The sequence below is a fragment of the Esox lucius genome, chromosome 19 (assembly GCF_011004845.1).
Source record: "Esox lucius isolate fEsoLuc1 chromosome 19, fEsoLuc1.pri, whole genome shotgun sequence".
In the NCBI taxonomy this organism is placed as follows: domain Eukaryota; kingdom Metazoa; phylum Chordata; class Actinopteri; order Esociformes; family Esocidae; genus Esox; species Esox lucius.
In genome coordinates this window covers 34,433,560-34,447,223 of record NC_047587.1, presented here as the reverse complement: position 1 = coordinate 34,447,223, position 13,664 = coordinate 34,433,560, and the positions used below count along the sequence as shown (strand labels likewise).

The window sequence follows — 13,664 nt, the reverse complement described above, 5'->3', positions numbered from 1 at the left end:
TATAGTGTATCATCTGTAGGGACACTTTTGGGACCCCCAAAGTATTACTATATTTTTAATGGCTTTTTTCATTAAAACATTTCATATCTGCCTTTTATGACAACGTGTATTTCACAATATCATTGTATTTTTCATAAGTTTAATGGTCTATCTCATAATCACATGGGTCAATCAATGCGAAAGGGTGGTCCTTAGCCCCTGAATGGCTAATCCAGCACGTTAACAGTGGCTACACTTGCCTGCTTATGTGGACGCACTGTTGCCAACTCCATAGTTTTCCTGATAAATTGGGCTATTATGAAAATAATGTGGCGGGTGAAAATAAATTGGTCGGGGGTGACGGTTTCTAGGATACTTGTAAAATGAACCACGACCACTAATTTTCACTTTCTAATAAAAGTAGGGTAGTGTGGTTGCTGCTAGGATGGCTTGGGCTGTGATGGAGACACAGCTAATGCGTGTGCGCGTGAGAGAGAGAGAGCATTGCTGCCTACTGCCGGCAGCACGTTGCACGTTAGGATACTTTACGGTATACAGTCAGGTAGAACCACAATAATCAGCAACGTAACTTTCATGAATAAACGTAACCTATGCCTTAACACTAAACCTATCCAGTTCAGACTAAACCTGAAAACCTGATTCTAACAATACCCCTAATTATACGCCCCCCCCCCCCCCCCCCCTATTCTTATAAAAAGAAACATCCGTCAAAATCACGTATCAGCGTGTCATTAGTATAATCATACATGAAAGTAGGCTACATAGAAATAGTAACGATAAAAGAAACAAAAATGCAGCTTTTTGGTTGTTTATGTGAGTGACTGATCTGAAGTCGGCCAAAAGTCAGCCAGCCTGCATAATCACGTTTGTCTGCAAAGAAGAAACCCTGTCTTAATTATATTCTCAGCTTTGGCAACATGACATTTAGACATAATTGATCCCCCAGAAAATGTACAGACTATGTCGTAGTTGTACATTTTAAGTGAATATAAAATCATTGACAGTGCTATATTGACTTTGATATAGGTTATTAAAGGGATCTAATCGATAAATGTAGGCTACGATAATTGGTTATACACCCACCATTCTTGACCAATTAATTCGCCTTTTTTTGTTCCATATAAAAACAAAATGAAACTGCTTCAATCAGTCGCATACATTTAGACTAGAAGACACCTGGCTGATTCAAAAACAATATCGCCAAAATGCATGTTTGATGAAAATATCTGAATGCGTTTTTCATATAGGTCACTGAGCATACAGTCTGAGCATCGTAGTTTACAGTTTTTGTTCCAGGCTATATTAAAGTTTTTTACTTGACATAATCTCAATGCAACACTGCCCAGATATCAAAGTGTCATCAAATATATCTCAAATATGGGACATTTTCTCCTTTTCTGTCCTGCACTCCGCTAATTCTGTTATGCGTAAGGGCCGTGCATAATACATGCATGCACTCAAGTCTGGGCCGGTATTAGCTCCACATTTTACGCGACTCTGATCAAACCGACTTCCAGTAGGTTAACTACTTTCGATGCTAAACAGCCAGGGATATAAATTTAATTTAAAAAATAATGTGTATATATGCATATATATGCAGTTGTAGATTACATCCCACATTCCTATTCCCTATAATCGATTAATAAAGCAACAGATAATTGTGCAAAATGCAAGAAGCACCTTAGTGATGGGCCTAAACCAAACCGTGTCCCCCAGTTTGCCCTCAACGGTAAACAGCCTGTGGAATCGCCTGGAGATAAACACTTGTAATGGCTGTGACGTAACGTATAGAGCAGTGAAAGTCGCTGGAGTAGCTGCGGTAGAACGAGGGCAAGCCCGAGAGGTATTGGTAGGCTACATTGATCAGCGTAGTGCCACCGCAATAACCACGCTGCCTATCGTTTATTTAACAAGTTATCAGCGGCTTTGCATTCAATTGCAATGGACCTGAATCTGAGCGGTGTTGTTAAGAGATGAGGTCGTCTTTTATGTAGTTTTAACTTGACTTCTTGTTATCCGTCAGTTGAGGGAATTGAATGGGAAGATTGAGAAACACAATGCAAAACAGCCCAAATGGATACAAGACGAAGAGATATCTAAGGAGACAGCGAAGATGGACGTATTCCAAACCAGCCACTGTCTAGTTAGTGATCTGTCTTATGCGGAAAATATCGAGACAAAATTAATTTTACGGAATTGCTGCAAAGTGGTCCGGTGGCGCAGCCGTCTCATATCATAGGCACCCCGAGTGTGTGGCACGCCGAGTCACTACGCTCGAAGAAGAATTTGCGGTGACAAGCAGTTTTATGTGCCCGTGAGAAAATTAGTCACTTGAAATTACGTGAATGATGGTCAACGACTTTAACTTTTCTGTCCACTATTTCATAATATCGGAAAGGTTGCATTATTTTGGAATTGAAGGAATGTTTCTCATGGATTGTACCTGTTTTGTATCTTACTTTGAAATCAAGCCCAGAAAATAACGATAGGGAATTGCCAATGGACTATTTTTTTGTCTTTCAACACTGCTGCATTGGATCAGAATGTATTTGTCATTGTAGCCTAGACTACAGCTGCTGAAGACCGTGCGCTCCGTCTGGTATTTTTGACTTTTCTCAACGATGCAGCTCCTCCGACTAGCGTGGGCTTTAGCAGGAGCGACAGTCTGCTGTTTTGTTATCTTCCTCATTCACTCACACGTTCTAAAAGAAGGTAATTCCTGATCTTTTGCGCTTCTTGATTTTACAGAACACTATTCAGAAACATTTCTATTCTGTTTTACAGATTAGGTTATTTGGTTAACTCAACTCAACCAAAGAAGCCCGGTTATATTATATCGCTCTGTACTCGTCTCATATTTAGACGAAGTTGCATGAGTAACTCAGTTACTTCTTACATGCGTTGTGAAGACGATTGGTGGTCTGTGTTTCAACCTAGACACACGCTTGTCCCCTAAAATACTAATTTTAATAATTAATATATATTTGTAAGCCCTATTTAATAAAACATAGCCACCTTTCAACAAGTATTACAGTAAATAAAATGCCTTGTGCATATTCGGGCAGTGTGTGTGTGTGTGAGTGAGTGAATGAATGAAAGAAAAGAGAAAACAGCGGAAGAGAGAGAGAGAAACCGACTAAGACTAGCAAAGGCGGTGTGCCAGGATTTAGGGTTGTGGGTGGGAGCTAGAGAATAGAGAGGTCTTTGGTAACATTAAGTATTCATTCTTCAGTAGATGGCACCAGAGGGCAATGCCAGGGTCAACTATAATTATATATAATCAAAAGTATTTATTTTGACTTAAGACATATAGCCGCACTGAGATTGCTATACTAAGATTGATTTTGCCTGCAACATAAAATGCCATTTGCAGAGAATGACTGCCACATGTTTTGGGATTTGAAAGCATCTGTTATACTACAGACACAGTGGCTGCGCACACTGCATTACCATACTTTAATTTGCAGTAAGACTTATGTCCACTGAAGTGTGAATGTATTTGCCCCAGAAAATAATTGTATAAAATTTGCGTATTGGAGCCCTAAATGAATGTCACACCAAGAGCTGCTGCAGGTGTGGCAAAGGCACAGTACACTTGGCTTGTTCTTCAGTGAGTGGGCAGTCCTCTGCTTTGTCCACTGCTTTATAAGTGGTGCCTGGAATAGGAGAATGGGTGACGCAGCATGTCTTTTATGCCTGCAAAGGGCTTTGTGGGAATACATGGCACAACTGTTCTCTAATCCCCCTTCTCCCGTGTTCCTTCTGCATCTTGGTGAGAAAGGCAATTGAGAATGACCCTTTGTGAGCAGTAATTGCTCTTACGTGCCTGAATTATATTTGACCATAAGATCAAATGCGAGAGCTGAACTTCATAAGATTTTCGACATTTCTTCATAAGCTTTATTGGAATGGACTAGGGTGTATGGATACTGTGTTTGTGTGTGTGTTTGAATTTGGCTGTATGTGGCCAAATGTGGCTGTGTTGCACTGAGCAGATATAAACATGCTCCTATTCTCCAAAGCTGGTGGGATGTGGGCCACCCTAGTTCTCACTGAAGTGTATTCATTTCCTCAACTGTACAAAAATAAATTATTAAATATAACATGAAAAAATATGTTATCTCTCATGACTGTGACATTGTTACACCAAGTAAAGGCCCCAGCACTGAAATAAAGGCCCCTGTCACCTACTTTCAGTATTTCTTAAAGATTGTGTTAGCAGAAATGATATGCTACTAATTCAAGACATTTTTTAATTCATCTGCCTCATGATGAGGGAGGATGATGAAAGTTTGGATGAAAATCTACTAAAAGTACAAAATCTGTTTCTTAGTTCATTTTATCAAGTTGCTAGTCACCCAAGTTTAGTTCTGTCAAAAGTGGTGTCCATGCAGCATGGCTATGTTCATGTCGCTTGGTAGTTTCAATGAAATGACAATGATTGGCTGCATTTTTGTTTGTATTAGCTTTTCTATGGTTGATTACTTAAATGTATAGATGGTGAAAAAACATTTTCAACTAACAAACATTTTTTTTATTCTTGTGGGTAAAGTGTATAGAGTTGTCAAAATGTCGCCTGCTACAGCCAAGTGAGATTGCATTTATAAAGTGAAACTAATGTTCTGAGTTCAGACAGCCTAGACTTTATTCTAATACTAAACTAAATGCTAGTCTAGAGCATTTCTGTGGAGTACAGATCAAGGAGTCCTTATGGTACTAGACATTGATCCGCTCAATTTACTGTAGTTCTAATACCAGTAGATTTGATCAAACTCAAGGTGCCATATGACTGCAGAGGTGGCAGGTAGCCTTAAGCACCTCATCTCTAACCAAAAGGTTGCAGGACCAAATCCCATAGCCGGCAAGGTAAAAAATTGGTCCAATAGACATTAACCTTCTATTTTTTTGTAATCTTTAACATAAGTTTTTTTTAGGCAGTATTGTGTATCATAGTGTACCAGTGACCAAGGTCAAATTATCAACACTGTATGAGAGACTTAATATTAATAATTCTTGAGAAGCTTTTGCATGTGACACAATGATGACTTAATTAAGACCTTTGGAAATGTGCTTCAGTGATGGCATTTCACTTTATTGTAAAAACCTGGTTCCCAAAAATTTGGGACACTGCTTAAAAAGCTAATTAAAACAGAATGCCATGATGGGCAAATAATATATCCCTATATTTAATTGTAAAAAATACAAAGACAACATATCAAATGTTGAAACTGAGAAATGTCATTGTTTTTGGAAAAATGCGGAATCCATGATTCACAAAAATAATTTCCAATTTTGATTTATCAGGCCACAGGACAGTTTTCCACTTCTCCTCAGTCCATCTTAAATGAGCTTAGGCCCAGGGAAGGTGGCAGCGCTTCTGGATTTTGTTCATGTATGGTTTGCTCTTTGCATAGAAGAGTTTTAACTTGCATTTGTGGATGCAGTGACGTTCTATGTTCAAAAGAATGCTTTTCGGAAGTCTTCCTGAACCCCTGCAGTGATTTCCACTACAGAATCACGTCTGTTTTTAATGCAGTCCCGAAGATCATGGCCATCCAATATTGGTATTCGGCCTTGTCCCTTGCGTTCAGAGATGTCTCCGGATTGGTAGAATCTTTCATGATTTTATGTACCATAGATGGTGAGATCCCCATACTGTTTGCAATTTTACATTGAGAAATGTTATTCTTAAAATTGTTGCACTATTTGCCTGTGCAGTCTTCCAATTCTGAAAGACCCAACCTCCCTGGAATAATCTTTTTATACCCAATCATGTAACTCACCGGTTGCCGATTAACCTAATTAGTTGTGAGATGTGCCACCAGGCTTTTATTTTATCATTACCCACTTTTCAAATCTTTTGTTGCCCCTGTCCCAGCTTCTTTGAAACGTGCTGCTGGCATCAAATTCAAAGTGGGCATATATTTTTCATGAAACAATAATATTTCTTAGTTTCAACATTTGATATGTTGTCTTTGTATTATTTTCTATTGAATATAGGGTTTAAATGATTTGCCTTCTGTTTTTCTTGACATTTTACACAGCGTCACAACATTTTTGGAAACAGGGTTGTACTTCTTTTGTCACATTAACAACTTTGGTAAACAAAGCCTCTGGTCAGGGACATTCTATAATGTAGAAAAGTGCTACATCTGAAAACTGTTTTTCTGGTTGCAATGATGTTTATTTGCTTCCCTTTTAAGAGGCTATATTTGCTTCCCTTTTTATTTGGGCTATATTAGGCAATCTTAGTAAATCAACGGAGTAGCTGTATAGCAGATGTTACATGTTTAAACCAAGGTAGAAAACCTGTGATCTGACTGCTAGTCCTGTTTTCCCTCCTTGAAATCAAGAATTTGACAGTTAACTTAGTATCTTTGTATGTTTAGGATACATTTAATGCACCATTCATTATTTTAAGATCACTAGACCCATGTAGATGAGGGAAAGGTAACTAAAAGAGGAAGACATTAATGTTTGTATATTTTGAAACCATGTTCCACACTACCCACAATGATTTTGGATTTATGTTTTGGTCCTACATCTTTTGTTGTCCCTTTGTCTTTTAGTATTATATTTATATATATATATATATATATATATATATATATTTAAATGGTTTGGTCTGGACTTTCACTGAAATGTACTTCTGGAACAGTTTGAAAACTCAAGAATTGGTCCGGTCAGTACAGGAAATGATTGAATCCTGAACGTGTAATTTGCCCAAACTTATATAATTTGTGAAGTTGTCGAACTTGGACTGCACAACAACTATCCCTTTTCGTTTTTGGTACAAAAAGTATCATGACACAAGATTATAGGCTCTGGGTTTGTTTATTTGCCATGGTAATAGAGATATTAACCATTATAAGAAGAACAGCAACCGACACTGCATGATGTCAAAAGCAATTTCAACCTAATCATTATTCCCAGGTCTCGACTTGAAGGCCAAACAAGGGAACCTGGCCATGTAATACACTGCGTAAATGTATTCTTATTTTCAATTTGGGCGGAATAATAATACAAAAAAATCATCATTTAATGAATATCCAATATCAACGAATGTCACTTTCTCTTATTCCCTCATCCTTGAATAAATTGCATGCCAGTTGCAATTGCAGCCCAAATGAAAGCAATTGGAAAATATTATGATTTTGTGTAACATGTTAAAGGCAGTATCACCACAGCAATATCTCTCTCATTTCCTGCTATAATTTCATTTTTTTTCTGATAATGATTGAGCCTCGCAATACCTGAAATGTTTATTTCACATTGTAAAGGATGATGTTGTGTTAATTTGTTCTCATTCGTTTTTTGCCTTTTACCAGTCATCCTCCTAATGGATAATGGGGGTTTGGATTCACATATCTCTAGTTGAAATACGAGAAAGCAGAGGGTGCCTGATAACAATATGTCATATGGCAATTGGTGTAAAACTTCAATAATTTATGCTTATCCTATTTTTATACATAAGAAACAACTATTCTCATAGGTGTTAATTTGTTAATATTGCAAGTTAATGGTGGCAATGTTTGAATGTTTGTACATTCTCTTGTTCCCGTTGAATCTCTCTGTGATTTAATACAGTAGTGTGTATCCACCCTACTGTATTTCCCATCCATCCATCACATCTATCCACCACATTTGTCTATCCATCTAGTTATTTTTCTATATGGCAGGGTACCATTTAGGTACATACAGTATGGATGTGAAAAGCATTAACACTCTATGGACCATTTGTCAGAAAGTAGTTTGCTACAGGTTATGTGTTATAATGTGATAAAAAGTCAGATTTTTGCTGATTAATCTCAACACTGATGTTCACTCCGTAAACAGAAATATGAAAGGTTTGCATATTTGAACAGGGAGAAGATTTCTTACTGTACGTTGAACTGTAATAACTGTTACACTCAACAGAAACTCTGAACAAGTCTCTGGGAGATGAATGTGCCTTTGTCAAACAACATTTAAATAAATCCGTCAACATTACAGACTTAAAAGTCATATGGTCAGTCAGAAAATTAATGCATACATCAATGCAAAAGTGGTTGTATTCATACAAGGGTTAATGCCAAGTCTTGTTACTTTTCTTGATTTTCCATTCAGACAGAGAACGCCCCTCATGAATGTATTCACCCATTTATATAAAGTCGATGTATTCTATTAAGTCTTAGCATGTATGCTCTGCTCTTTGAGGGGTGTCTCAACATTTCCCAAATGCTCAAGCATGTCATTATACATCTATAGCTTGTCCAGTCTGGACACTTACAGTACCAGTCAAAAGTTTGGACACACCTACTTATTCAAATAACACATATGAAATCATGTAGTAATAAATATTTTTTAAAACAAATCAAAATACATTTTATATTGTATATTCTTCAAAATAAACCACTCTTTGCCTTGATGACAGTCCATTGTTACTTGAAGACATGAAGGTCAGTCAATACGGAATATTTCAAGATCTTTGTTTCTTCAAATGCAGTCGCAAAAACCAAGTGCTCTAAAGAAAATGGCTCTCATGAGGATCCCCACAGGAAATACCCAGAGTTACCTCTGCTGCAGAGGATAAGTTCATTAGTTACCAGCCTCAGAAAACGGCAATAAACTGCACCTTCATGCACCCAAATGAAAGCTTCACAGAGTTCAAGTTACAGACATATCTCAACATCAACCGTTCAGAGAAGACTGCGTTAATCAGGTCTTTGTGGTGGAATTGCTGCAACGAGTCCACTACTGAAGGACACCAATAAGAAGAGATGTGCTTGGGCCAAGAAACAAGAAACTAGCCTATGCAAAGTTATATAGTAATGCTAAAGACAGAATCGTATTATCAAACTGAGTGACTTGCTCACTTTTGTGAAGACAATGTAAACATAATAGCTAGGCATAATCATACACACCTGGATGAATGACCGGTCAATCAAGTAGCTTGTTATTAAACTAAGTCACTTCCTCACTTTTGTGAAGAAAAGAACAAGCCAGGAACCCGGAAGTGTAAGCTAGCTTGCAACCTTGTTAACGTTAACAGTAACGCCATTAGCTATAGCCAGATAACTAGCAATGCAAAATACTTTTTGAAAAGGAATTATCTGTAGCTAGTTTCAGTGGGGCAAAAAAGTATTTAGTCAGCCACCAATTGTGCAAGTTCTCCCACTTAAGAAGATAAGAGAGGCCTGTAATTTTCATCATAGGTACTCTTCAACCATGAGAAACAAAATGAGAAAAATCACATTGTAGAAAAATCCAGAAAATTACATTGTAGGATTTTTAATGAATTTATTGGTAAATTATGGTAGAAAATAAGTATTTGGTCAATAACAAAAGTTCATCTCAATACTTTGTTATATACCCTTTGTTGGCAATGACAGAGGTCAAATGTTTTCTGTGAGTCTTCACAAGGTTTTCACACTCTTGCTGGTATTTTGGCCCATTCCTCCATGCAGATTTCCTCTAGAGCAGTGATGTTTCGGGGCTGTCGCTGGGCAACACAGACTTTCAACTCCCTCCAAAGATTTTCTATGGGGTTGAGATCTGGTGACTGGCTAGGCCACTCCAGAACCTTGAAATGCTTCTTACGAAGCCACTCCTTCGTTGCCCGGGCGGTGTGTTTGGGATCATTGTCATGCTGAAAGACCTAGCCACGTTTCATCTTCAATGCCCTTGCTGATGGAAGGAGGTTTTCACTCAAAATCTCACGATACATGGACGTGTGACTGTTTGAGGTTGTGGGCAGGTCTTTTATATTCAAAACAGGTGGCAGTTCAAACAAGTGCCATTAATACAGGTAACGAGTGGAGGACAGAGGAGCCTCTTAAAGATGAAGTTACAGGTCTGGTAGAGCCAGAAATCTTGCTTGTTTGTAGGTGACCAAATACTTCTTTTACAGAGGAATTTACCAATAAATTCATAAAAATTCCTACAATGTGATTTTCTGGATTTTCTTTCTCATTTTGTCTCTCATAGTTGAAGTGTACCTATGATGAAAATTAAAGTCCTCTCATCTTTTTAAGTGGGAGAACTTGCACAATTGGTGGCAGACTAAATACTTTTTTGCCCCACTCTAATGTTCGACTTATCTGTGTACATGTTTTGCTGCAGACTGAATATCCTCTGATTACATATAAAGTCCTTTGTTGTTTGCGTTTAGTTTGTTGACCTTGTTTACAAAGCTGTTTCTTTTTGCTACCGTTCACACCCAAGGTGTTCAATCCTCCAAGAATATTTTATTTTTGCTATCATTACTGCCATTGTTGTCTTTAGTTTCTAAATGTAATCCGTGGACGGTTATTTTATACAAGACGAGCCAGCATTTTCTTTCGACCACTGCCACTGCAATGAAATGCCTCAATTTTGCATGAACGTTCTGATTCATCTTCTGAGTCATGGCATCATTGTACTCCAGAAAGTAGTATCTCACTACTTGAGATTTGTTGATGATGCCAGCTAAATGCAGGGCAGCAATGTGGTTCACAGCTGTAGCAACGCAATCGTAGTTCACCGTTTTTGAAAAACCCTGGGTTACAATTCTAATAAACATGTACGGGTGTTATGACAGAAGCCGGTGACATTGCAGACCAATGTGAACTCAGTATTTTAGCATGTCCTTCATTATTTCAGCCAATCATGTCTAGCATGAAATTTCCTCTATTTTCTGCTGATTTAACAAGGGTTTGAGTTTAAAATTGTATTCGTATTTACACTTTGCATACTAGTTTATTATGAAGTCACATTCAAGTTCACATCTTCAAGAAAGCATTTCTGCAAAAAAGACAAAATCCCAGATAGCAATGAGTCGGCGGACCGGAGGCGGTCCTCCAAAGACAGTAGAAGCGTCAGAATGTCTAAATCGCAAACACGTTTGCCAGCTTTCCGCCGGCGGCAGACGCTTTTTAAAAGCAGCAGTCGCACTCCTACCGCCTGTGTTCTGCGGCCGGCCCGTGGTCCAACCGCCTTTCCACCGCCGTTATACAAAAGGTTTTCGAGCGATCTGCCGCTTTTATATATATATTTAATATTTATAGCATGCAGTTTATCGAGAATAATGATTGATCAAACCAGACAAATTTCCATTTGGTGTTTTAATTCCACATTTCAAAGTACAGTAACTGTCATTCAAACAAGATCACTGAAATAAATAATAGGCAGAAAAAAATAAACATAAATACACACAGAACATGCAGGTTTCCAATAAAATGTTGGTTAAAAAAAAAGAACAGCCATACAAGCAAATTATAACACAAACACAATCATTGTTAATAATATAGAGGTCAGCTCTGGGATGAAAATAATTACCAGTAAACATAACAAGTAATGAGGATATTTGGTACCAAAGAATGTGCAGGATACCAAATAAAACGAGGTAGAACATCACATTTTCAAGCCATTGAGTAAAGCTCTAGAGTAGAATATTCCATTATAATGGCATTGCTGACCTGGAGCACAATATTTACACCATGCTGCATTAAGATGTGTCTCTTGTATCTGTGATAAACAAAACTTGATATACATATATAAAAATACAGAGGTAAAAACAGTAGTAGAACAGACCATTATAACTGCAATGCTGACCTGTGGCACAAGGATTTACAAGCTATATTTAACAATAGAATAACAGTTAAGCACTGTGATGGAATGAAAAATGCTGATGTTAAAAACAGTAAGTAGAATATTTGGTACCAGGTACTGTGCAATATCAAGTATCAGAGGTACGAAATAGTATTTCCAAGCTATTATTAATTGAATAACAGTTAAGCATAGTGATGAAATGAAAGTAGAATGTTGGTACTAGTTAATGCGCAATATCAAGTAACAGGTATGAAATAGGATTTACAAATTATAATAGAATCGTTAAGATGGAATGAAATAAGCCAATACTAAAGTTAATACAAAAAAAACAGGGTGGGTTTGGTGAGTGTAGTCTGGCACTTCTGGCTTCTTGATGTTACTGACTGCAGGATAAAGAAAGTGTTCCAGTTCAGGGATGCTGGGGTGTCAGTAGTCAGCCTAGGTTTAAGGGGTTGGCTGTGGGTCCTTCTCAGCTGGGCGGCTTTTTCCTCCTTCACAGTCTGATGCTCCTTTCAGGTAACGTGTAACGTTAACCTGGACCGCCTCATCAGTGGCATCCTGGGTTGCCGGGTTCTTCTGGAGGGCCCCTGTAGAAAATACAGATCTGTCATTACATTTGAATGGCATAAGGCATAAGGGCATCTACTTAAAAAAATTACTTTGAACAATGGTCTTCAGGAACAGGTCTCTAAAACAGGTTTTAACCCCTATACCAGTCCAGGTTGTATTAACGGCAAGGTTATTAGAGAAAATACTCTGAAGCATTCTCCACACTGTTGTCTTCAGGTCCCTCCCACATTTGATAGCCAAAAACCGAAGCTGAAAATGTGTTAAATTACATTTCTCGCAAGCTTCTCATACATAAATATAAAATGTGACAGGCTGTGGATTTAGACTGTAGAATATACAGTGTACAAACTTAATTTGACTTTTTAGATTACCCTACGGCCTTATAAACGAAAGCAACACACAAATCGTTCCTGGAGCTCTTTATCCTCCCTCAAAATGCTGTCAAGAAACACCAAATCTTCCTGGGTGTCTAGGGGGAGTAACATCCCCTGGCAGGGATAGCTCTCCAACAGACACATTGGCACTGAAATGTTGCAGCATAGTGTCCATTTTGTTTTCCATGCTACGCACAACATCGCCAAACTCTCCAAGACGTCGCAGCACTAGGGTCTGATCTGCACCTACAGGGGTTCCCAGAATAAAAGAATAAAGTAGTCAGTCCTGGTCCCTCAATTACTAAACAATGACATTTTTACCTAGGTCTAATACACGTACATGTGGACCCAGTGGGAATTAAATCAACAACCACAGGTGGTTTGCAAGTTGTACCTGATTGCCCAGTGCGAGCAAACATCTTCAGCATTGTCCCAAATTGCTTCACCTGCTCTTGAAGCGAGCCGCTGTCACCCGAAGCTACAAAATGAAAGGCATATGGTCATTCTGAACCTACATTACACACAAAAAAGTAAAATTAAAGAAAGAGTGCATGTTCTCACCTGCTCGTGCATGGCTCCCCTCCCTCAGGGCATGGCTCCCCTCCCTCAGGGCATGGCTCCCCTCCCTCAGGGCTTGGTTCTCCTCCCTCAGGGCTTGGTTCTCCTCCCTCAGGGCTTGGTTCTCCTCCCTCAGGGCTTGGTTCTCCTCCCTCAGGGCTTGGTTCTCCTCCCTCAGGGCTTGGTTCTCCTCCTGGAAAACTAAAGGCACTATTTTCAAAACTGTTAAAAAACTGGACATTAGGACATAGGCCTAGAATATACCTTCATTGCTGAAAACTTCATGCTGTACATGCGATGCCAGGGGAGTCCAAGGGCCAATAACGGAGCGATGACTTTCTCCTATTGATAATCATTGACGTAAAAATATGTTTGAAGTTATTGCATACATGTAATGAATTGGACTTAAATGTAACAGTTTAGCGCAACGTATTACATACCTCCAGCCTTTTCACCCATTTGCTGCCAGGGTACATTTTCTGCTGGGGGTGTAAAGTTTAGTACTTGACGAACTGGGGGAAAAAACATAACAGCTTTAATTTCACTGCAGAGATTGCATATTCAGTAATGAAACAATAATTGAACTGTGCAAAG

General features: G+C 38.5%; 1 protein-coding gene and 1 long non-coding RNA gene across 4 annotated transcripts in view; one reads left to right on the top strand and one right to left on the bottom strand.

The window, feature by feature from the left end:
* Positions 1 to 1,839: 1,839 nt before the first annotated feature.
* Positions 1,840 to 13,664, top strand: part of LOC105028774 (chemokine-like protein TAFA-5) — a 92,136-nt gene continuing 80,311 nt past the window's right edge. For both annotated transcript variants that reach the window (XR_002196531.3, XM_020044955.3), the window contains exon 1: positions 1,840 to 2,712. Coding sequence is in view for 1 of the 2 variants with exons in the window: in XM_020044955.3 (XP_019900514.1) it covers positions 2,622 to 2,712 (91 nt within the window). In the remaining variant the exon portion in view is untranslated. The remainder of the gene's footprint in view (positions 2,713 to 13,664) is intronic.
* On the bottom strand, positions 12,055 to 13,114 carry LOC106023883. Of its 2 annotated transcripts, none has more exons than XR_004574834.1 (4): positions 13,074 to 13,114; positions 12,907 to 12,990; positions 12,540 to 12,758; positions 12,055 to 12,155 (listed from the first exon to the last, which is right to left on the bottom strand). It is a non-coding gene; the product is annotated as an uncharacterized LOC106023883 (long non-coding RNA). The 2 variants fall into 2 exon arrangements; XR_004574835.1 differs by lacking the exon at positions 12,055 to 12,155 and adding an exon at positions 12,162 to 12,387.